Below are 25,063 nucleotides of genomic sequence, written 5' to 3'. Positions count from 1 at the left end.
TATTTTAAATATCTCTCAGAAAGAATCCGTTGGAATTTATATTTGAAAACACCTGATTGTCAGTCCACGCGAGGAGCCTGAATTTAGATCCCTTTTCAAATGTAGCAAATAATAGAACTCTTTCTATAGGCTTCTCGAAGTCTTAGTTTGACAGCCCTCTGCAGTGTTTAATCATCAATTAAAGATCCAAAAAAGCACTACGTCTCCCAGGTGACTCTCGGCTGTACCAGCAAAACGGTAAAAAATAGCCCATGGTCGGAAGGTTACGTGCTTGGGAAAAGCTGAATGAAAACGAGGGGCGATGAAAAGTCTTCGTAACATGTTGGGTGGATATTTGCTTCACCTTTAGACTTCCAATATTTTGCAACCAATGAACTGGTAAAGTAACGGGAGCAAAAAAGAAAAAGGAACCTTTCTCAAATAATAACACTGTGGCAGAATCCGATAGCATCTAAATGTGTTGGATTACACCACTCCTCCAATTTTGCTAGTCTGGGGATGATGGGAATTGTGGGCTCATCCAGGTTTTTTAGACTTGGCAACTTTAAGATGGGTGGACTTCAACTCCCAGAATTCCCCACCCAGCATGGTAACAGGAGCATGGCTGGCTGGTGAATTCTGGGAGTTGAAATCCACTCAACTTAAAGTTGGCAAAACCCCCTCTGGTCTCAATCCATTTGAAGAGCTGCAGATTTGGGACAAATTAAGCAAAATGCCCTTCATTCTAATCTCCCAGAGGCCTCCTGTTCTCCCCTGTCACAAATTATACATTTCCCCGCAGTAATTGAAACCCACCCTCCCAGTACAAAACATCCACCGCTCTTCACCTGCTTGGCTCGATCGGGGTTCATGGTGGTTTGTGGCTGCAGGATATTGACAGACTCGGGTTTCACTACCGACTGGGGGATTTCTCGAACCTTCTCGGCAATGAAGTTGTGGACGGCGTTGAGGGCTTCGGCGGTGCCTTGAACCAGGCATACCCGTTCCGTGGTCCCTGCATGGAGTGGGGGGGGGGAAATCACATTTTAAAATGAGACTCGACAGGTCTGGAAAGAGTTGAAGTCAGCTGGGGGCCTTTTCCTGGAATGGGTCTCGGCTTGGAGGGATGAGCATTTAGAATAGAATAGAATAGAATAGAATTCTTTATTGGCCAAGTGTGATTGGACACACAAGGAATTTGTCTTTGGTGCAGATGCTCTCAGTGTACATAAAAGAAAAATATACATTTGTCAAGAATCATGAAGTACAAAACTTAATGGTTGTCATAGGGGTCAACTAAGCAATGAAGAAACAATCAATATTAATAAAAATCTTAGGATACAAGCAACACGTTACAGTCATACAGTCCTAAGTGGGAGGAAAAGGATGATAGGAATGATGAGAAAAAACTAGTAGAATAGAAGTGCAGATTTAATAGAAAGTCTGACAGTGTGGAGGGAATTATTTGTTTAGTAGAGTGATGGCGTTTGGGGAAAAAACTCTTCTTGTGTCTAGTTGTCTTGGTGTGCAGGGCTCTGTAGCGACGTTTTGAGGGCAGGAGTTGAAACAGTTTGTGTCCAGGATGTGAGGGGGTCACCCATTTAGACTTATATACCCCTTCACAGTGCTTTAGAGCCCTCTCTGAGGGGTTTACAGAGTCAGCTTCTTGCCCCCAACAATCTGGGTCCTCCTTTGACCACCTCGGAAGGATGGAAAGCTGAGCTCAACCTGGAGCCGGTGGTGAGATTTGAACTGCTGAACTACAGCTAGCAGTTAGCTGAAATTACCTGCAGTGCTGCACTCTAACCACTGCACCGCCTTGGCTCATATGGGGTGATGGGCAGCCTCTCAATTTAATGCGGGAATGTCCTCGACTTACGACTGTTTCTTCAGTGACCATTGGAAGGAACAGCGGCACTGATAAAAGCGATTAGTGACCGTTTCTTGCACTAATGACCGTTGCAGCCTCCCTTTGGCCACGTGATCAGAATTCGGAGGCTGGGCAACTGACCCGCATTTATGGCGGCAGCAGCATTGTCCTTCTCCGACAAGCAAAAAACCAGATTTGAACCATGTCAGCAACTTTATGACGCAGAGGTTCGCTTCACAGCAGTGACAAGAAAGGTCACCGGGGCAAAACTCACCACGGCTGCCTCGCTTAGCAATAGAAACGGGGGAGGCGGGCAAATGTGGCTGTAAATCAAGGACTAGCTGTCAATAAACGTCAGAGCAAAGAATGGGAGGCATTCGGGAAGAGGATCTGCTCGCTCGATCCATCCCGCAGGGTTCTGGATTCAAGGGTTTTGCAAAAAAGAAGGATTTTCCCTGCCCCCTGCCCAGTCTGAGGTTTCTGGGCCCCCCATCCTGTTTTTAGGGGCCCCAGATGGCCGGTCCAGCTTGCCTGCCTTCTCTTTTGTGTGGGGAAGACACAATGGGCTGGCCTTTCTTTCCCTGGGATTCCCTTCGCTTTGGCTGTGTTCCAGGGCCCTTCCTTCCTTTGCCCTTGGGATGACAGGGCCCCGCCCACTGGGCACCCTGGCCCCGCCCACTGCAGTCCTGCTTCTCTGGCCGGGTTCTTATTTAGCGATGATGAGGATGAGGATGAAGCCAATGTCGCTAGGATTTTGGCCATGCAAAGCAGGGGCTTTGACCCTCAGGGAAAGGACGCAGGGAAGGAGCCGAGCGAGGGGGAAGGAAGGAGGATGCCTTTGTGGGCAATGGAAGGCAGTTGCAGCGCGGAAGGACGGCGCTTTCCTTGAGGGGGAGGAGGGGGAGGGGGAGCAGGAGGAAGGGAGGGAGGGAGGAGAAGGAGAAATACTAATATGCAGAAGATGTATAAATTAACTGCTAATTGTCATACTGGGGAAAAGGGGGAGAAGGAAAAGGAGGAGAGAAGGAGGGAGGAAAAAGAGGAAGAAAAAAGGAAGAGGAGAAAGAAAAGCAGGAGTAAAAGGAGGAGGAGGAAGGAAGGAAGGGGAGCTGAAGAGGCGGAGGAGATAAGGAGGTCTACGAGACTGAACTCTCCACCAAAGGGCTGGCCCCCACTCAATCCCCCCCATCCCCTCGATGGGTCCCGCATCCTCCTCGGCTTCTTTTCCCCGGCTTGTGATTGCCATGGCAACCCCCGTGGCTCTCCCCGCCCTCCGCCACCTCCCAATCCATGGTGGCTGGCCTCTAGGGCCCATTGCCACGGCAACCAGCACCCCCTCATCAGCAAAAAAGGAGGCAGCTTGGTGGGGGAGGGGAGGAGGAGGCTATCGCCAAGGCAACCAGAAGATGATGAAAAGAGGGGACCACTTTGCCCACGTGGCCTTGGACAGATTGTGTGTGTGTGGGGGGGAGCCCAATCATCTTTTGCCAGGGTCTCATCCGAAGCTGCCTGGGGGGGGGGAGGTGTGGAAAATAGGCATTTGGGACAAAGCCCCCCACCACCACCTCCCATATTGGAATCCACAGCATCTTCTATTGGGAGGGGCCAGGCATTCCTGGTTGATGGGAAGCTGCTGCTAAGATGGGCGTGTGCTCCTGAGCATGTGCAGAATGTGCTTCTCGGCACCTCTGGAATGGAGGAAGAGGCCCCTCCCACCACTGGTTGGGAGGGTCTCCTCTCCTTAGACTAGGACAGAGCCGGAAGGGGCCTTGGAGCAGGGGGGGTCTCCTCCTGGATCAAGCCCCCAGCTCAAGCAGGAGACCGTCTACAATTTCAGACCGATCGCAGCTCAGTTTCTTCTTGAAAACCTCCCGTGATGGAGCACCCTGGTGGCAAGCAGTTCCACTGGCTAATTGTCCTCAATGCTAAGAAGTTTCTCCTTAATTCCAGGTTGATTCTCTCCTTGATTCTTTCCCCATTTGCTGTTTCTTGTCCTGCCCTCTGGTGCTTTGGAGAAGAGCTTGACTGCCTCTTCCTTGTGGCAGTCCCTCCGGCCCTGGGAGACTGCTCCTCCGTCCCCTTCTTTTCTAGACCGGCCGTCCCCACAAGCGTCCTTCCTGGTTCCAGTCTGCTCCAGGCCTCCCCATCCCTGAAGGGCAGCCTCCCCAGCCCGTGTCCTGCCCGTCACCTTATCACCAATCATCATTTCCTGCCATTCAGTCCGTTTCCCCCCCAGCCGGACGGTCCTGCCCTGCCCAACCAGCCCTTCCTGTTTCCTCTCTGCTCACCCGAAAAACTCCCTGGCTTCAAAACTTCTGCCCAAAGTCTCAAGCAAGAGAAAGAAAAAACCTTCCAAGAAGAGAAATGGGGGGCGGCCCCCCTGGTTGGGATCCAAAGGAGGCACACACACCCCTCCCCATTTTTGCAGGCTGCCACTCCCAGCCCCACCTCCAAAACGAGGGGTCTGGATTTTAGAAACCCAGAGGACATTCTTGGTCCTCGGCAACGGAAACTGAGGGTTTTTTCCCTCTCCGCCTGCAAAAGTGAGATGCTTTTTCCGACGCCAGCGATTCTGTACAGGGAGTCCTCGAGTTATGGAGCCCAAGACTTCAGTTGCTAAGAAAAATCTTTGATTTTTTTGCTTAGTTTTCTTTTCCTGTCGTTAAATGAGTCACAGCTGTCCAGTGAATCCGGCTCCCCCGTTTGACTCTGCTGCTCAGGATGTCACAAAAGAGGATCACGTGACTCCGGGACAAGCGACCGTCATAAATACGAACGAGTTGTCCAGCGTCTGAGTTTTGATCCCCTGACTTTGGAGTTGCTGCAACAGTCATTAAGTGTGAAAAATAATTCTAAGTCACTTTTTCCAGGGCCTTTGCAACTTCAGTCACTAAGAAAACGGTTGTAAGTCGAGGACTGGCTGAACTTCTGCTTGAGTGGAGGCTGGGAAGCCTTGTCTTGTAGGAGCATGATGGGAATTGTAGTCCTAAAATCCCCAGAGGTTTCTGAGGAGGGGAAACACCCTTCCAGCCCTCTCCACCCCCTTCCTCCTGACCTTGGACCTCTTCCTTTGCAGCTCGCTTTCTGCCACTTCCCTGCCCGGCCCTGCCACCCTCGCCAACCCTCTGGCTGCTGCCACCGAAGGCTGCCCTTCCATATTCAGAGGAGGCCCAGCCGGCAGCCGGATTGCCCGGGGCGTAGGAAGGGAGCAGCCCTCTCGGGGATTAATCCCCCAACAGCCCCCCGCCACTGCCCACAATGGCAGGCGGAGATTTTTGCAAATGCAGGGAGCTTCTCTTTTTTTTTGCAAATGCCCCTGAAGCGCCAGGCACCGTCAAGGGCACCGGGCTCTGCCTCTTCTTCGCACTAGGTTTCCACAGCTGCCAAAATCCTGTCGAATAGAGAGGGTTCCCTTCCCCTTGGAGGAAAAGGGGAGGGGAGGGAAGGGGAAAAGAGGGGGGGGCTCCCTCCCGGAAGCTGCTGGCAAATAGGACACCTGCTCCCCATTGCCATGGCAACACCATCCCGGCCGATTTCTTCTTCTTCTCTCTCTCTCTCATCCGCCCGAGCATCCTTTATTTATTTATTTGGTTTATTATTTCATTTTATTTTATTTCTGCATCAGGGAGGATTTCCCGGCCTCTCTAAACCAGCGGCCGAGGGTTGGAGAAGGCAAAGCGGCTCAGCCGTGGCTCCAGCCGAAGGGCGTGTGTCCTTCAGCCCCAGCTGGGATTAAAGAGACCCAAAAAGGGAGCAGGAGGGGCACGCGGGCTCATCCGGTCCTCCTCGCTGCAGCCTGGGATTGCTCTGCCATGCTTCCCCGCCCCCGTCTGTTCCGATACAGCCCCCCCCTCCAAAATATGACAAACCCTCCGTGGCTGAAAGAAAGATTCCTGCCAGGAGCCCTGGTAAAAGGTTTCTCTCCCAACCAGGGCTGGGTTGCTAATGGTCTGTCCCAGCTTGAGCCAACCGGTAGCAGCAGCAGCCACGGATTATCTGTGCACAAGAGATGTGCGCACGCCATTTCTGCACATGCAAACATCTCCAAAACGGTAGCAAGGGTAAGTGAAGCTCCTTCCCCCAGAGCTAGAGTGGGGGCTTCACTAGCAGTGTTGGCTCTTCCGTCCCAAGGACCGGCCCATAGATTTCCACTGCTCTCCTCTCCCCTGCCTTCTGTATATCCGCGCGTCAGGCACAGGACCCAGCTGCCCCTCCTCTTCCTCATCAGCCACCTCCAGACCTGGGGGATGTGGACTCTCCACCTGAGGGCCGACCTAGGTCCCCCCCCCTTCTCTCTCTCTCTCTACTAGCTGCATTCCCTCTCAATCAACCTGGAGCCGGTGGTGAGATTTGAACTGCTGAACTACAGCTAGCAGTGCTGCACTCTAGCCATTGCGTCACCCTGGTTGTAAGCCGAGGACTAACTTGACTAACTCACACCCCGAGTCAATGTTCAATCCAGAAATGTACAATATTCGAGGATAAAGATGAAATCATATCCCAGGAGCAAAATAATTCCTGCTATTTTCACGCTTCTCTGCTGTGCTGGGCTAGAGAAAGGCGGATTGGTCCACTCACCTGGATAGAAGTCCTTGGATTTGGAGAGCTTAATAGTGGCTCCGGTTTCCTTCTGCAACTGGACGATGGTTTGGCCCCCTTTGCCGATGATGGATCCGGCGGCATAGCTGGGAATCAGGACCTTAAGGAAATACTCGCCATCTTCTGCGGGAAAGGAAACAAGAGACAAAATTGTGTGAGGGGCTGTGAGAATTCCCGATCAGGCCAAAACCATCACTTTCTTTGGACTAGAAGACCTCCAAGGTTCCTTCTAACTCTGTTGTTATTCTGTTTTTCTGCATTTCATTCCATTCTACAAACTTGAGGACTAGAAACACAACCCTGGTTCAAAGCTGAACAAAACTTTCATCCCTCACACCCTTTACCCCAACCCTCACTTTCAAACTCCTCCTTGGGTCGTCAGTCCTCAGAAAGTCAGTGGCAACGGTGGTTTTCTGATGCTTGTGTGAATGGGGCCATTTCATTCATCCTCACATTGCAATCCAGAAGACCTTCAGCTATTTCTAGCACCGTGGGGGGGGGGGGGGGGGGGACACACACACAACAATCCTGAAATTGCAGGTTTGAAGCAAAGTAGCCTTGCCGTAATTTAATAATCAGTAGCATAATTGAGTTTGCTCTGTCTGCTCAAAATGAGAGTTTGTTTAAGGGGGGGGGAGAAGAAAAAGAAGAATGATGTTAGGATTTTGTACAAGTGACTCAAGGCAGCTGAGCTGGGATTGAGCGTGCTAAGCCACCAGCTTCCATGGCTGTGCTAAAATATTATAATTTTAGATGAAGGTTTGGTCTGACTCCTTAGAATAGAATAGAATAGAATAGAATAGAATAGAATTTTTATTGGCCAAGTGTGATTGGACACACAAGGAATTTGTCTTGGTGCATATGCTCAAATCTTGCCAGATATTTGATAAACCAATAGCTGCTTCGGAGAAGGGCGGCATACAAATCTGATAAATAATAATAATAATAAATAGTAGCAGTAGTACTTAGACTTATATACTGCTTCCCAGTACTTTCCATCCCTCTCTAAGCGGATTGCCGAGAGTCAGCCTCTTGCCCCCAACAATCTGGGTCCTTATTTGTCCCACCTCGGAAGGATCGAAGGCTGAGTCGGCCTTGAGCCTACTGAGATTCGATCTGCCAAACTGCTGGCATCCAGTGATCAGCCAAAGTAGATTGCAGTACTGCACTCTAACCATTACACCACCAAGGCTCACCTGGGATAGAGAAGGCGGAGAAATTTGCTGCCTTTTTACCAACTGTTTAGATCGTCAAATTCAAGGTCTGTGGTCAGATCCAGCATCCGGGGCCATTGCGGTCTACCCAAAGGAAACACGCCAGCAGTTTGGGGAGTGGCGTCAAACTAGCCACGCCCACCCCATTGGCGACATACACTCCAGTCAACCAACAGCCCTGATGCGGCCCTCAATCAAATTGAGTTTTGGACACCCTAAAATAAATGGAGGTGACTTGGTTTAGAGAGGAAAGAATCAGCTCTTCGGATTAAAAAAACAGTTGAGTTGCATTCTTTAATACAGGCTAGTTCTTGACTTACGGACGTTTGCCGAGTAACCGTTCAACGTGGCAACGGCACTGAAAAAATGATCAGTTTTTTTAATACTTAAGTCCGAGGCAGTATCCCCATGGTCATGTGATAAACCCCTGGTTAAAATCCACACGCTTGGCCGTCGCAGTATCCTGGGGTTCAGCCGATCCCCTTTTGCGACCTTCCGGTGAGCCAAGTTCGTGGGGTCATCCGATTTCCTTAACAACCGTGTTCCTCACTTAATGACTGCAGTGATTCACTTAACAACCGGAAAGCTTGCAAAACTCACTCAACAACGGAAACGTGGCGCTGAGCCGTGGGTCGTAAGCCAAGGACCTCTATTTCCCTCTGTATTTCTGACCTTCATCCAATGCTTTGGCACCACCTCGCCATTCAAGGCACCTGTGGAGTCTAAAAGCAAATGACTTTCTCTCCCTCCCTCCTGCTTACAATCCCCTTTCAACATACACACACACACACGCACACACCCAAACACAACAAAATTAAATCTGGTTTGGCATTTGTCCGGCGAAGCATATGGCGAGCGGCGCCGAGAGAAAGCCTGCCCTTATCCAAATCCGTCCCTTCACTTTCGCTCAGGAGTATCTATTTTTACCTGACCCGAACGGAAGGGTTGCTCTTGCACAGAGCTTACTCCAGGAGGAGGCTGACCTACTTCTCCTGCCTCTCTCACCTATGCGATGGCTAAGCTGGTGAGAAGGACATGTGATCTGCTCCCCCCCCACCGCTCCCCCACCCTCTCCATTGCTAAACGAGAGAGAGAGAGAGAGAGAGATGTGCCCAGGAACACACCTTTTAAAACAAAAATCCCACAGCACAACCGAGCGCCTTACACTGTTTCCCTTGGTGACCTCCAGGAGGCAAGGTGAGGTTCCCCACGGAGAACTTCGGGGCTGCTCAGGGTAGCAGAAAAACAGCGATGGGATCCTTTGATGGAGAAGCCTTTCAAGGGCCTCGGAGAAGTGGGAAGTTTGAAAGTCCTTTACAGGCCCAGGGAGACTCAATTGCGAATTCGGAATAGAGACTTGGGGGGTCTTCTAGTCCTGCCCCCTGTTCAAGCAGGAGAATTTATACCATTTCATTCAGGTGGCTGTCTAGTCATTTCTTTAAAAACCTCCAGTGATGGAGCATCCACAACTTCTGGTGGCAAGCTGTTCCACTGGATGATTGTCTTCACTGTCAGGAAGTTTCTCCTTACTTCCAGGCTGCTTCTCTCCTTGGTGAGCTTCCACCCATTGTTTCTTTATCCTGCTTTCTGGTGCTTTGGAAAATAAATTGTCCCCCTCCTCCTTGCTGCAACCTTCCAAATATTGGAACATTGTGATCCCGTCACCTTCTTTTCTCTAGGCTGCCCAGTTCCTGCAACCATTCTTCATGTTTTTTGTCTCCAGGCCTTTAATTGTCTTAGTTGCTCTTCTCTGTACTTTTTCCAAAATCTCAACATCTTTTTTTGTAACGTGGTGACCAAAACTGGATGCAGCATATTCCAGGTGTGGTCTTACTAAGGCCTACTAATTCTTGATAAAAAAAATAAGTTTAGCCTAATCCAAGTCTTTGCAGTTTTGCAAAACAGACTGGATCATAAATTGGGTCCCTGGAATATAGTGGAACACATGTTCAAACCCAGCTCTACAAAGACACACCCAAGATTAAAATTATCCAGATTTTCAAACAGTACAAGTGTACGGCTGGGAGGCCTTTAACCGATGGAGTTAAGCGATTTGCACAGACACCGATTAGAAATTGGGTGCCCCCCAGAGAACCGGCTGACAAGAGATGGATTGCAGGCAAAGCAAAGAACGTTTTTCCTTTGCAGCAATCCGGAATCTGTTGGAATGCTTGCAGCTCAGGGCTCCTGCCTTTAATAACTTTGTGTGAAAGTAAATGCACTTGCCGACAAAGAAACTGATCCATCAAGTCCACTGCTTGTAGTGTAAGGCAGCCTGAAGCTCTTGCTATGCTCCAAAACTTCAAGGCAGAGAAAATGATCAAATTCAGAGGGAATGGAGAATATCTAGAGCAGGGATGTTCATCCTTGGCAGCCTCAAGATTTGCGGACTTCAATTCCCAGGACTCTAAATACTCTCCTTTCACTCTGGATTTTGAGAATGTTGGCCTAAAAATACCCTTCCTTCTTCATACGCCTTTGCAACCTTCTTCCCAAAATCTTATGAAAATGCCTTTTATTTTATTTTATTTTTAAAAAATGTACCTTTACTGTTTTGGGAAATAACTCATCATACATAATCCTCCTTCATTTCCATGTCTTGGACACAACAACTACCCTGTGAAGTGGTTTGGGCTGGGACTATAACGTATTGTCTCCTGGTGATTGGCCCAGAGTCATCCAACCAGCTATCATGGGACTCGAATTCCCCATCTGGTGTTGATTGACTCAGTTACCCAACTGGCTTTAATGCTTAAGGCAGCATGGCTGGCCAGGGAATTCTGGGAGTTGAAGTCTGCAAGACCCCTTGGTCTAGGCATAACTCACGAATACAGAAAAATCATGAGACAGTGTCTAACCAGCCTTTTTTGGTTGTCTTGGAGCCTGGGAGTTGAGAATAACCCATGTTCTGTTTACTTCCTGGAAAATAACTTGGTTCCTTTAAAAGATGCTTTCTGTTGCCCTTGGTTACTTTAAGAATCTGGTCCTTTCTCCTTCAGATGTTTGTTTTTGAAGCTGGGCCCAGGAATTGTGGCCACACACACACGGGCTTTCCTACAAAGGGACAATATTGCAAAGCAGGCGCCTCCGAAAAGGGACCATCCTAAACCCTAAAGTTAATATTTGATTTCAGCTGACACTTCTAGCAACAGGCTAAGGGTGGTGGGTCCCTATCAATATATATTAAAAGGGTATCAGTTAATCAGGTTTAGTGTATGTCAGATTAGTGTTTAATCCTGTATTTCTCAACCCTAGCAACATTAAAATGTCTGGACTGCAAATCTCAGAATTCCCCAGCCAGCATGCACGGGTGTCAATCTTAACATTCAGTAAGCATGCACAGACTATAACTCCCAGAATTCGTCAGTTAGCCTGCAAGTCCCAGAATCCCCCCCCCCAGCATGCACAAATTTCAACTCCCATAATTCCCCAACCAGCATGCATGGACTACAACTCCCAAAATTCCTCAGCCACAATGCATGAACCTCAGCTCCCAGAATTCCCCAGCCAGCACGTATAGACTTCCTCCCAGAATTCCCCAGCGGGCTTTCTGAATAATGTCTGTATTAGTTCTGATGTATCTCTTTTTCCCTCCTCCCACTGCATCGCCTCAATCCTTACCAACGCTTGTCACTAACGAATCAGAGGGGGGGGGTCGGTCCTGGTTTGGACCGGTTCTATAGAACCAGTAGCAGGAATTTCCCCCCTGCTCACCAAACCGGGAAAGATTGCCAGTTGGTCTCGCCCCAAAACACGGCTCTCTTGGCGGCACCATGATCTTGTTTTTGGCTTCTGCGCACACAGCCATGGGGCACTGGAGGAAGCGAACCAGCAGCGAGGTTAGACACCCCCCCCCTGCAACAAATGCCCCCATCTCCCCTCCCCTCCTGCTTGACCATAGCCTTCAAAGATATCCACGGGACATCCCTCCGGATGACATGTTTAAACCGTTTGCACAAACCTGGGTTAACTGCAATGGGGTCCAATTTAAAAACAAGCCACCTTTCAATCCCAGTTGCTGGCCTCCTGGGTTGTTTTGAGCACATACACAACTACAGGTTTCAGAGCCCTATCAGGAAGCCCAAACATAGAAAAAGTAGTATTTCCCTCCACAAACACACACAAACACACACACACACACATATGTGTCTAGGAAGTGGACATTCTGAGTCCCAAAGGGGCTTTTTTCAAGAGGCAACTGGACTTTCTGGTTTTTCCTTTGAAGACGTTTTGCTCCTCCTTCCAAGAAGCTTCTTCTGCTTCTGGAGATTCAGAGATTCACTCATGTTGACAAATACAGATACAGCTAGTCCTCAGCTTACCACAGTTCATTTAGTGACCATTCAAAATTACAACGGCACTGGGAAGAAGGGGACTTATGGCAATTTTTCACACTTAAGACCGCTGTAGCATCCCCATGGTTACATGATTTACGTTCAGATACTTGACAGCTGGTTCATACTTATGACAGTTGCAGTAATCCCCTTCTGACAAGCAGTGGGGGAAGCCACATTCACTTAACAACTGGGTGGCCCATTTAACTACGGCAGTGATTCGCTTAACAAACGTGGCAAGAAAAGTCGAAAAACAGAGCAATGCTACGTAAACCACAAATTTCTCACTTAGCGAACATACATTTCAGGCTCCATTGAGGTCGTAAATCGAGGATTACCTGTATTTTAAAGTTGCTAAGTGTCGCATCGGGGAGGGTTTCAAAATACTACAGCTAAGAGAAACACTGTCCTTCAGGAATGTTTCGACAGGCTGCATTGCAATCGTTACTATTATTATTTTATTCACAAAAAACAGTAATAAAAGAGCAAACGAGATTTACATGCTGGATTTTGGATCACACTATCACAAGTTGAACACTTCCCAAGCATCCAGGACTGTGTGATGTATTTTCGTATGATGCGCGCAGACCCAAGTACGGTGGCCTTTTGCAATGGGCAGATGGTGATTCTGTCAATGTTTATTGCTTTCAAATGCCGGCTAAGGTATTTGGCACAGGATAATTTTGTTAGTGAGCCACTTTAGAAATAAAAGTGGCTCCTCGCGAGGAAGACGGGGAGAAACGTAACCATCTTGGCCTCCCTCCAGCCTCGACACCCCCACGAGGTCCCCGTGAGGGTTTCTCTAAGATCCTCAGTCCAAATCCACTTAAAAGAATTCCCTCTCAGGTGGATTAGAGCAGCTCAGCCCTTAGAACTGTCTGGGAGCCCAAGCTGATCAGCCAAGAGAAAGTGGTGTGGTTTGTTTATTTATTTATTCATTATTTATTTATTTATTGGATTTGTATGCCGTCTGACTTCTTTGCGACTATACAGGCCTCCTTCTCTGAAGACGTCCCAGAAGTTTGACCTAGTGGTTCAGGCACCAGGCTAGAAAGCAAGAGATCCTGAGTTCAAATCCAGGAAAATCAACAGAGTGACTTTGGGCCAATCACTAGGAGACTGGGAGTTATAGTTCCACCTGACGCCAGGTGACATTTCGCCAGTCTTTCCCTCTCAGTCCGACCCACCTCGCGAGGGTTGTCGTTGGTTGGGTAAAAGAGGAAGCGGAAGCCTTGAGTTATTCACAAAAACAATAAAGACGGGATATAAATAAATAAATTTAAAAAATAAGGCCTCCCCTCCTCCACCCTTTGCATCCTGCCAGGTTTCTCCCTGGCTTGTAAACTCTGAGTAAATCAGAAAACCCTCCTCTCGAAATGGAAGTAATTCCATTTCAAGGCTTCTCCTTAATGTAAGGAGTATCTGGCATCCTTGTGCCTGCCAAAAGTCACTCTCCATTTAATTATAATGGGGGGGGGGAGAAAGTCTTGACCTCCCCCCCTCCCAACTCAATGTGACTGGGTGACCTTGAACTCTAAAAATAATTCCTCTCCCTTTCATCATCCAGCTTTTAGTTCTGCCTTCTGGCTTTTGGTTGCTTTTTTTTTTCTTTTTAATTTCTTTTTAGTCCTGTCTGTTGATCGCCCAGATTTTAATGCCTGGCTCCAAATCAGGGGCTTCCCACTTGGCGACATTGAGACTTGTGGACTTCAACTCCCAGAATTCCCCAGCCAGGATGAATGGGAATTGAAGCCCATCTGTCTTAACATTGCCAACGTTGGAAACTCCGGATTTATTTATTTATTTTATTTATTTATTAGATTTGTATGCCGCCCCTCTCCGCAGACTCGGGGTGGCTCACAACACAATAAAAACAGTTCCTGACAAATCTAATAATTTACAGTTTAAAATTTAAAATAGTTAAAAAAAACCCATTTTTAAGCACACATACCATACATAAATTGTATAGGCCCAGGGGAGATATCTCAGTTCCCCCATGCCTGACAACAAAGGTGGGTTTTAAGGAGTTTGCGAAAGGCAAGGAGGGTAGGGGCAGTTCTAATCTCTGGGGGGAGCTGGTTCCAGAGAATTGGGGCTGCCACAGAGAAGGCTCTTCCCCTGGGGCCCGCCAACCGACATTGTTTAGTTGACGGGACCCGGAGAAGGCCGACTCTGTGGGACCTAATCGGTTGCTGGGATTCGTGCAGCAGAAGGCGGTCTCGGAGATATTCTGGTCCAATGCCATGATTTGGAGTCAGGAACGAAAAAACTGGATGGTTTTGCTTCCTCTAAACCCAGGGGTTTCCTCCTTGGCAAGCTCAAGGCTTGTGGACTTCAACTGGGGAATTCTGGGAATCGAAGTCCATCCATTTTAAAGTTGCCAGGGTTGAGCACTCCGTAATTTGGAGTCAGGAACTAAACGCTGGGTGGTTGAGTTTTGTCTAAATCGGGGCGTCTAATCGTGGCCATTTTAAGACTAGTGGACTTCAACTCCCTTCCCCAGCCAGCTATAGCTGGCTGGGGAATTCTGGGAATCGAAGTCCATTCACTTTTAATTTTGCCAAGGTTGAAAAACGCTGCTTTAGGAGATGAGTGAGCTAAACTGCAGCTTCAAGCAATGTTCAGTTTCCAGCATCAAATCGGCTTAAGGGGCCTGATTAAATCCACGGCCACCACCGCCACGCATTTCTTGCTTGTCATCTCAGCATCCTCCACAGGCATCAGACAGGCCTGCAGCAAGTCCCCCCCCCCCATGGACTATCAGCAATGAAGGGAGTCGAGGCTAAAGACGAAAGGCTGCTCTGCAGAACCAATAAACCGGGGCAAGACAAGATCGATTGACTTGGACTTTTACTTTGCACAAATGAAATGGCCCATAATAACAACCACTACACACACCGATCGGAAGGCGGCAGGACCAACACCCCCCCCCCCATGTGCAAAATGGTCCTGCGGACCCTTCCACCTGCCAGGCCCGAGAAGATTCTTCCGCCCTTTCGATTCTGACGCCAGCCGGAGGATAACCCCTGAGTTGACGGCAAAGAGCCCAGATTCTCCTGGAGAAGACTGCTCTGAATTGGCCGGAGAGACCAACCAGCAGATATCAGCGTGATAGTGAAGGTCCATGGCTATTCTCTGGGTCCCAAAGGGGCTTTTTCGAGAGGCAACTGGACTCTCTGGTTTTGCTTGGAAGATGTTTCGCTTCTCATCCCAGAAGTCTTCAGCTCTGACCGAAACCACACTTCAAACCAGGAGTGGGTTCCGCTTTTCTTCACTGCCGGTTCACTCAGGAACACGTTGCGCTAAAAACACAGCTTCTGCGCACACGCAGAAGCAAAAGTCAAGATGGCAGCTCCTTCGGCGGCAGCGAGAGAACCGGCTCAGATGCGTGGCAGGCCTCGGTCGCTGCCGGTTGCAGTGACCCAGGCCACCAAGTGACTACTGGTTCTATAGAAGTTGTCCAAACTGGGGGGAACCCACCTCTGTTTCAAACCCAAGAAGACAATAAGGCAGAATCTTGTCCACCCCAGGGATAAAACACCCAGACACAAGCTGAGCAATGTGGTATATGCAGTACAATGCAGGGAGCCCCTTGCAGATTTATATATTGGGGAAACAAAACAACCACTTAGTAAACCTGTGGCACAACACAGAACAAACCCATCCAGAGTAGATTCAGTGGTCTGCCTGCATTTAAAAGGCAGCAAAGTCCACATTTTGGACAGAGAAGATCCCTGGTTTGAAAGAGGGGCCGAAGAAGCATCTAATATCGAGGTTGAACAGCTCTCTCTCAATGGGGGGAGGGAGGGGGCGATGGAACGTCATCTATCTCCAGTCTACAACAGTCTTTTCAACAGTTCCAAGAAGGCTCCACACCCATTTGCACATTGAGGATACAGACAAACCTCCAAGTGGCCTCAACAACCCTCTAAAAGGGCGCAAACAACCAGCTGACTGCAAGGAGTAAAAATCCTTCCATTCCCTAACAACCCATCTGAGCTGAAGAAGCTTCTTGAGTGAGAAGCAAAACCACTTCAAAGAAAAACCTGAAAGTCCAGTTGCCTCTTTGAAAAAGCCGATGGTTAAGGGACCTACTTTGAGCTAAAGTCGTTTCCTTGCTATCTTCAAGGTGGTCAGGATGTGAGGAGATGGCGTGTCCATTGCCGCAGATTGTATAATCCGTGTCATTCGCACAATACTAGTTGCACTGGGTGTCCACAGAGAATGTTCCAAGATTCCATCTGGATTTGTTTGAGACACCCTGAGTGCAGACACTGCTGGGGTGTTGTGATGGGCACCTCTGCATCATGTCTTGGGGATTCTCTGTTTTCCACCCGAGGATCTGAAGTGGGGAAAGCAGGTAGTCCTCGATTTATGACCACAATCGAGGCCAATATTTACATCGCTATGTGAGAAGATTGTTAAGTAAGTTTTGCTCTGTTTGATGGCTTTTCTCGCCACAGCTGTTAAGTGAATCACTGCAATAATTAAGTTAGTGACACGGTTGTTAAGTGAATGGGCTTCCTTGTTGACTTTGTTTGTCGCAAAAGGGGATCACATGACCCCCAAGACACTGCAACAATCGTAAATGTGAACCAGATGCCAAGCGCCTGAATTTTGATCGCCAATTTTGAATGGTCACTAAATGAATGGATGTAAGTCGGGGACTACCTGTAGGGGGAAGAGCGCCAGGCACCGGGATATCAAAATCCTTTCTGTGAAATTGGCTTCCAAATTACTGCCAGGAAAACCACAAGGTTGTGTCCCTGAAATTCACCGATCCCAAGAAACTATTGTTAGAAACACTGACACCAACTTCAGAACTGACCTGCCCAGCGAGTGCCAAATGTTTTTGTGAGTTCAAGGCGCTGTGTGAAATCTATATTTGAGATCAATAGGCTGGTTAGCCGTTATTCCCCCTTTGGTTCAGTCTTTGAGCATCATAGCCAAAGCAAATCGGTAGCAATCACAAAGCGGAGAGCTTGAGATTTCAGGAAATGGCCTCTTGGTTGGTATTTGACCTATTCCCAAACCCTTTAACTGGTGATTCTTACAACTCAGTTGCTTTAAGATGTGTGGACTTCAACTTCCAGAATTCCCCAGCCAGCATAGAATTCTGGGAGTTGAAGTCCATATGTCTTAAAGTGGCCAAGTTTGCGTAACACTATAAGCCCCTGATAATATTTTAACTGAGTTTAAATGTCCCTGTTTCATGAAAACCACTTGCAGCCCATTTTGGATAATTGACTCGGGTTTGGTAAGCACTGGATCTGTGAACTTCAATTCCCAGAAGTCTTCAATCAGCAAGGCTGCTGCTAAGAATTCTGGGGTTTTAATGGCATTCTCCTGTCCCCTTTGAACATTACAATTCTTATATTAATCCATCATGTTTACAGGTTGGAAAGGCCCTGGACATCACCAAGTCCAATTTGGTCCACCACCAAGTCCAACCATCTTCAACATCTACATCTGCCACCACCAAAATCAAATCAACTTCCTCTCCAATAAAATTCATCATGACTGCATCCCTATAAAGAAGAATATTTGTAGCTCAGGGTTGCAGACCTTTCATGACCAAACTAGGTAACATCATCAGCATCCCTGCCAGTTGGCCTTCCAACCATTTAAACACTTCCAGCCCAACTTTTTTTTCTGACTTACAACCAAAACTTACTCTATTCTGTCATGACTGTGGATGATAGCTTGCTAGCTCTGGAGGCCTCCTTCTACCCAATGTCTTTCCTGAAGCTTTCAAGAAGAGATTGATTGGACTGTCATTTGTCAGAAATGGTGCAGGGCCTCCTGCTTGGGTGGGGGGCTGGACTAGGTGATCTACAAGGTTCCTTCCAACTCTGGTAATCTGTTAAAAGGTGGTTTGGGGGTGTTTTTTTCCATTCCTGGAGACGGTGCTGACTGCCAGCGTTACCCTCGCCACCCTGTCGATCAGGCAGAGAAGACAAAATGTCTTCATCTACAGGTGGTTCTTGACTTTTAGGCTCTTGAACCTCAATTTTCCATTGCTAAACGAGACACCCATTTTACAACCTTTCTTGCCGCAGCTGGTAAGTGAATTGCTGGAGTTGTTAAGCTACACGATTGTTCAGTGAGTCTGGCTTCCCCGTTCTTTGCTTGCCGGACGGTTGCCAAAGGGGATGACGTGATCCCGGGACAGTCTGACCACCATAAAAATGATCCAGTTGACTGGCATCCAAATTTAGATCATACGGCCACGGTGATTCTGCAATGGTCGTAAGCTTGAAAAATGATTGTAATTTGGGGGTTGGGTGTTGTTATAGCTTTGAATGGTTACTAAACAGTTGCAAATCCAGGGCCACCTGTATCTAAAGCAAAGGCCTAGAACCCACCTAGCAGGCCACACCTATATCCTTCAAGACCAAAAAAATGAGCCCACACAAAATTATTTGTTCCTATCATCATTGTGCCTCTAAAATCACTTACTCATTTAGGACATTGAGGTCTCCGACCTTGGTCTCTTTAAAACTCCTGGACTTCATCTCCCAGAATTCCCCAGCCAGCTGGTTGGGGAATTCTGGGAGTTGAAGTCCAGGAGTCTCAAAGCCAATGAAGTCCGCAGCCATGCCTTGGCCCCTTTAAGACTTGTGGACTTCAAGTCTTAAAGGGTCCAAGGATGCTCTAATGTCTTAAACGATCAACTGATCCTCTACTGGGCTCCTGATCCAGTCCTAAAGGAAACCCTCAGCACCCCAGAACCCAAGATCCCCTCAAAAGAGAACCCGCTTCCCTGTTCCTGCCTAGGAGAATCTCCTTCTGCAGAAGAGCAGAGCAGATCCCAAGAGATCTTCCCTATGTATCTCTCTGCTTCTTTTAGCTTTTCCTGCTCAACCATCTTGATCTCCCCAAAACCCATCGCTCCTCAGGGACTCCTGGCCCCAAGTGCTCCCCGGCCGTCTCCCATCCATCAAGGAGGCAGACAGCCACTTCGCTAGGTGGACTCGTTCTTTCTTTCTTTCTTTCTTTCTTTTTTATTTATTTATTTATTTATTTATTACATTTATAGGCCGCCCTTCTCCTCGCGGAATCAGGGTGGCTTACAGGGATAAGACACAACACACAACACACAACCGCAAAACTAGGGAGGGAGGATCAACCCAGGGCTAAGCTAACCAAGCCCCAATGGAGAATCACTTGGTCATTTAGGACTTCAAACTTGGCCTCCTTCAAGATGTGTGGACATCAACAAACCTGGTAAGTTTTAACTAACATTGGTGGAGGGCTTTTTTTGTGTGTGTGTGCATGTGAATAGCAGACCCAAATAATTCAGGATTTACACTTCTTTGTGCAAACCACCAATTGCTGTTTTTTTGGGGATGCAGGGGTGGGGGCATCTCATCTCGAAAGCAACAACAACAACAGCAGCGACAACAAGACTGTGCCACGGTGGGAGGAGTTGTTTACTCTCCCAAACTTGGAAGGATGGTTGATTCACCATGGTCCTTAGCCCTCAGCTCCCACAGCTTTGAGAAAAAAGGGCTTCCAATTAACCAGCTTTCCTCCAGAAGTTGTGAATGCTCCAACACTGATTTTTTTTTTTTTAAGAAGAGATTGGACAACTATTTGTCTGAAATGCTATTGGGGTTCCTGCCTGGCCAGGGGGTTGGACTACAAGCCCCAACGTCCCTTTGTTGTTCTGTTCTTGGTTGCTGGTGGCAAGGGAACCTCTCCCCTTTGGGCCTTGGAAATGGTCGGTGGGCTTCCTCTCCCCACACAAGCAAGCGTTGCCTCTGCAGCCATTTTGAGAGAAGAAGCAACGTCCTCTGGCCCCATCCACCTGACTGTCCATCAGCATGAAGGAGAAACCCCAAGGCAAGGTCAGGCTGGGACGTCAGGGAGCCTCTACAAACTCCGCCATCCCACCTCGTCTCGGAAGGCTGGCAAGGACCTTCCTAGCTAAAAATACCCCTCCGAATCCATCTTCCAGTGTTCCTCAACCAAATCTTCCCGCCCGGCCCGAAATTTCACCCTCCCTCGCTTTCTTCCCCACCCCACGGTTTCTGCAACTCCAAACTCCCAGACCCAGAGATCGGGTCCGCCATGCTGCTCGGGCCGCCCAACTGGCGATGATGCCACGCTCTCTCTGCCCTCCTCCTCCTCCTCCTCCTCCTCCTCCTCCTCCTTCTCCTCCGGCAAGGCCTGCTTGTCCATTGTAGTAGAGAGTGGCCTGGTTTCTCTTTCCCAGAGACTCCACGAAAACGGCGGCACTGAGATTACCGGCTGGCCACACCAAGCCAGAATTAATCTGGTCATTTGCATCCCTTCCTATTTCGCCCTTCCGACATGCTCCAGCAACCTCCCCCCCCTTATTTTTTTTAAAAAACAAAACCGAAACAAAACCCCTAAACCAGACGAGTTTAAAAAAAATCCCACTCTCTTTTGACCTTCACTCCCTCTGGGTCCAGGGCGGCGCACATGCCCAGATGCTCCTGGAAGACCCTAGGCTCACTGACCTCCTGGCTGGTCCACGGGGCCTGCCTGGCCTTCCGCCTTGTGCATTTCCACCGCCATCCGTTGTCCGTTGCCACACACAACACGCCACACGCACACACAGCCATGCACACCCGTTAGGTGCTACGAACACATCTCGGTGCGTTTCCTCCCTCCCGCCTTCCTGTCGTGCCGTCCAATTCACTCCCTTCTTCCTCTCTGAAATCCATATTGGGATCAGCCCAACGCCACTCAAAAGGCAGGACCAGCCGGCCACGTAACCCCCACGGACGAAGGAAGACTCTCAGTCACCCAGGACATAGTTGTATCAAAAGCAGGATTTTTTCATTTTGAAAGGAAGCAGGATGGGGTTTTTTTATTTTTTGGGAGGAAGAAGAAAATGTTTCGGCTCCCTATCCTGGAAGCTCACGAAGCTACAACGGATGAAGCTCCCAGGACAGGGAGCCGAAACATTTTCTTATTGCTCCAAAAAATAAAAATAAAAATCAGCCCAGTTGCCTTTCCAAATGAAACCTGCTTTCGATAACCAAAGTCTGCTTTCTACGGCCGAATTACGCTTCATCTCCTGCGTGGGGCAGCCTCTGTTTCTGCCTCCCCACCCTTCCTTCCTCAAGTCAATCAATCAATCAATCAGAATAGAGCTGGAAGGGACCTTGGAGGTCTTCTAGCCCAACCCCCTGCTCAAGCAGGAGATCCCATCCCATTTGAGACAAGTAGCTGTCCAGCCTCAACCTCTGGTGGCAAGCTGTTCCACTGGTTCATTGTCCTCCCTGATAGGAAGTTTCTCCTTAATTCCAGGTTGCTTCTCTCCTTAAATAGTTTCCATCCATTGTTCTTATCCTCTGGTGCTCTGGAGCAGTGTTTCCCAACCTTGGCCACTTGGAGATCTCTGGACGTCAACTCCCAGAATTCCCCAGCCAGCATTTGCTGGCTGGGGAATTCTGGGAGTTGAAGTCCAAATATCTTCAAGTCGCCAAGCTTGGGAAACACTGCTCTGGAGAATAATTTGACATGCCCCCTCCTCTTTGTGGCAGCCCCTCAAACCCTGGTATCATGCCCCCCCCCCAATTCTACTTTTCTTCAGAGTAGCCAAACACAAACCCTGCAACCAGCAGGATTTAACCAGTGGGCCTGTCTTGCCAACCTCTTCCCTCGGCTATCCAGGCCTCCTCTCCCAGCCTTATTTATTTCCCATCTCTCTGGTGGGAGCATAACCATCAAAGCAGGACATTTTCCTCCAGGACCCCAATGCTGTTCCTCAGCCATATTTATTGCTTTCCGCCCTTAACGCCGCAGTTCCCCCGAGCAGCATCTCCAAATGTTAATTGCCGGGCGGGAGAGGGTGGTGTCAGCGTTGACTCCCTTGCTTTGCCTGGGCAGCCACGCGTTTCGGTGAGCGCCGATACAGCCCGGATCATCATCATTCGAAGCAATAAAACAGACCCAGATGCAATCACGATGTAATCAACATCATCATGATAAGAAGGAATCTATTCTTAGCACCGGGGAAGGAACAAATGCACAAAAGCGCAGGAAAACCTCATGGAATTGAAGTTGCCCTTCACAGAAATGTCAGGGAAGGAAGGAAGGAGGGAGAGAGGAAGGAAGGAAGGAGGAAAGAAGGAAGGAGTATTGGAGGAGGAGGAATAATGATGAGTAGAAGATACATATAAACTGACTCTAATTGTCCTATTGGGGAGAAGGAAGAAGAGGAGGAAGAAAAGGAAGGGACGAAGGGAGGGAGGAGGAGAAATAATAATAAGTAAAAACACATAAATTGATCACTGGCTTATTGGGGGGGGGGAGTAGGAGGAGGAGAGGAAGGAAGAAAAGAAGGAAGGGAAGGAGGGAGGGATTGCTATTTTCCAGATTCCTTTTTTTAAAGACAGCGGGAGGATTAAAATCCACACCTCAAAGCCAATCCTTTTCAAAGCCGGGGTTGTCCGTCCCCCCCATTCCACATTCAAGAACAGCAGCAAATAAAACCAGCACAACCCCAACAGATCCTTAGCTGGCACAGTCCCTCCTTCCCTGCCCAGAAATCCCTGGTCCCTTTTGCATCCTTGTTTTTGTTCATATTTCTACACCCTTCCCCTCTCGGTTTCCTCTGCTGCTGCTGCTGCTGCAGAGAGAAAGAAGGGACCGGCTGGTTTTCCATAGTCCCTCTGGGTGCAAATATATGTATATATATATTAATTCCTTCCTCTCCCTTCCTTCCTTTCCTAAGCAGACAAGACGACTCCATTTTGACATCACCAGCTGTGTTGGGCTGAGCTGGACCCAGAGCTGGGGAAAATGAGGGGGAAAGAGGAGTTGTGTGTGTGTGTGTGCGTGTGTGTGTGTGTGGTGGTGGTGGGTCCTCTTTTGTGTCCACCCACCCACCCACACCCCTTTTGAGGCAGGAAAGGCGGAAGGTGGAGGCAGAGAGAGACAGAGATGGTGCTTTCCACGGAGAAAGGCTGGGGAGGGAGGAAGGGAAGGGCCCGATGCACCCAGACCCTTTCCAGGGCTGATGCTGAAACCCAAGACAGGAAAAAAATACCCTCTTTTGATCCAAGCAAGATTCAGCCTCTGGTTCTAGAGGAGGGTGCAAATGGTGGGTTGGGGGGTCAGGGAGGGGAGAAAAAAACCCCCATCTATTGGAGGCTGGGAGAAGAAATCCTCCCTCCCAAGGGAGGGGGGCAGAAAAGAGGAAGGAAATGAAGTGGGGGGGGAGTAAAGGGGAGGTGGAAAATTGTGGGGAGGGAGGAAAAAGAGATCTAAGGGGCTTTGGTAGAGAAAGAGCTTCCCTCCCCCCCCCCTTATAAACGATTTTTGGGTTCAGATTCAGACCTGGGGGGGGAGACTTGGGATGCCGGGAACCCTATTTAGGGAGAAGGATGGGGCAGGGTCTTTTCAGAAGCCGGAATTCCCAGAGGCCCCCCCCCCCCATGCACACACGCACACCCACATCCTCAGCCCAGGGAAAGGTGGTCATCCGGCCAGTTGGGAAGCCGGCTGGGAACGAGAGACGGATCTTTTCTTCTCCCGTGGATTTCCTCAGTTTTTCGATTGAAGCCCCCCTCCCTTTCCCCCCGCCCCCGCCGCCCGACCTCCCCGTCTCCCCCGCAGAACCGGCCCGGCGCCCCCACCCCAACCGACGGACTCACCTCCCGTGTTGCTCCGCTTGGTGCTGATGGCTTCGGTGGGGGTCTCCAGGGGCCTCTTCCTGGAGTCGGGGGGATCCGAATCCATGGGGGGTGACGGGGCGGCTTGGGGGGGCTGCTGAGGCGGGGGCCCCCCTGGCGGCTGCGACGACGGCGGCGGCGGCTGGGCCAGCGAGGAGGAGGGCGGCGGCGGCGGCGGCGACTGCGGCTGCTGGGGGGCCGAAGGAAAGAGCCCGTTCTGATGAGGGACCGATCCACCTGCCAGCATTTTCAAGCCGAGGGCGCGGAGGACTCCCCACCCCCCCTCCCCGCCGTACCCGGCAGACTCCAGCAGGGGGAGGAGGGGGGCGTTGGTGGAGGGGGGGGCGAGGATGCTCGGCTTTTTAGGGAGGGGTGGGAGAAGGAGGAGGAGGAAGAGGGAGGCGTGTCCAGCTGTGGAAGAACGGAGACATCCAGGTGCAACGGCGGGGCAAACGGAGCGGCCCGAGAGCGGGAATTGGGTGGGTGGGCTGCCCAGAGCGACCCTCTTCCTTTCTCTTTCTCTCTCTCTCTCTTTCCCCAGCCTCCCCTCCTCTCCTCCTTTCCCCCAGGAGAAGCGGGGTCTGAGGGCTTGGGAGATGGAGCCCCCCCCCCCCCCCCGCCGAGGAAAAGAGGCGCAGCTTCCCCAGCTAGCCCACCCGCCCGCCTTCCCACCTGCCCCGGGGGTCCCCCGCCCTTCCTCCTCCTCCTCCTCCTCTTCAGGTGCTTAGCGAGGGGCAACAGGGAGGGGGAGTCGATTTAGGGGAGGGGGCGGCCACCGGGGAGCCCCGGGAGGTGGGGAGGGCGGGGCTGGAGGGGGGAAGCAGCGAAACCCACCGAAGCGCGTTGGGAAAGAGCGAGCGAGCGCGCGAGGAGGGCGGCAGCAGCGGCAGCGGCAGCGGCTCCGCTTTCCCCGCATCTCGCTCTCGCGGCCGGCGGGGAGGGGGCGGGGAAGGGGAGGGCAGGGGAGGGGGGGCGCCGGAGGGAGCAGCCCAGCCCCTGACGTAGAAGCAGAGACCCACCCCCGTCCCGGTCCCTCCGCCCCCCCTCCCAGCAGATTGGTTGCCAGGAGCTCCCAAGTGAAAGGAGGGGGGGCGGTGGAGTGGCACGGAACGCGAGAGAGAGAGAGAGAGAGAGAGAGGCGCTATTCTTCCCGGGAGGGGGACGCAGCTGGGCGGGAGGGAGGAGGGGGGAGGACAGAAGAGGCAGCTGCCGGGGAAGGAGTGGGGGGGAGAGCAGAGACGAGGGGGGGAGGGAAAGGCAGGCTGGGGGCAGGTTGCTGGCCTGTCCTCCAGGGCAGGGGTCTCCAATCTAAGGCGGACTTCAACTCCCAGAATTCCCCAGCCAGCAAAGCAAAATTAGGGGTGCCCCCCCAAAAAAGGGGTGAGAAACAGTCCGTAAACATGACACCCTCCTGGG

At 50.2% G+C, this 25,063-nt stretch overlaps 1 protein-coding gene across 1 annotated transcript in view; it reads right to left on the bottom strand.

Annotated features, from left to right (window-relative positions):
• The window catches only part of NOVA2 (NOVA alternative splicing regulator 2), a 29,626-nt gene extending 5,075 nt beyond the window's left edge, over positions 1-24,551 (bottom strand). Inside the window, exons 1-4 of the mRNA XM_070764890.1 lie at positions 24,482-24,551; positions 23,630-23,837; positions 6,428-6,571; positions 828-994 (exon numbers count right to left, since the gene is read on the bottom strand). Coding sequence (XP_070620991.1) covers positions 828-994; positions 6,428-6,571; positions 23,630-23,714 — 396 coding nt within the window. The 5' untranslated portion in view covers positions 23,715-23,837; positions 24,482-24,551. The remainder of the gene's footprint in view (positions 1-827; positions 995-6,427; positions 6,572-23,629; positions 23,838-24,481) is intronic.
• Positions 24,552-25,063: the final 512 nt, after the last annotated feature.

Source organism: Erythrolamprus reginae, chromosome 11 (genome assembly GCF_031021105.1).
Source record: "Erythrolamprus reginae isolate rEryReg1 chromosome 11, rEryReg1.hap1, whole genome shotgun sequence".
NCBI lineage: Eukaryota > Metazoa > Chordata > Lepidosauria > Squamata > Dipsadidae > Erythrolamprus > Erythrolamprus reginae.
Note: the sequence above shows the minus strand (reverse complement) of the source record. Positions and strands in the feature narration are given on the sequence as shown.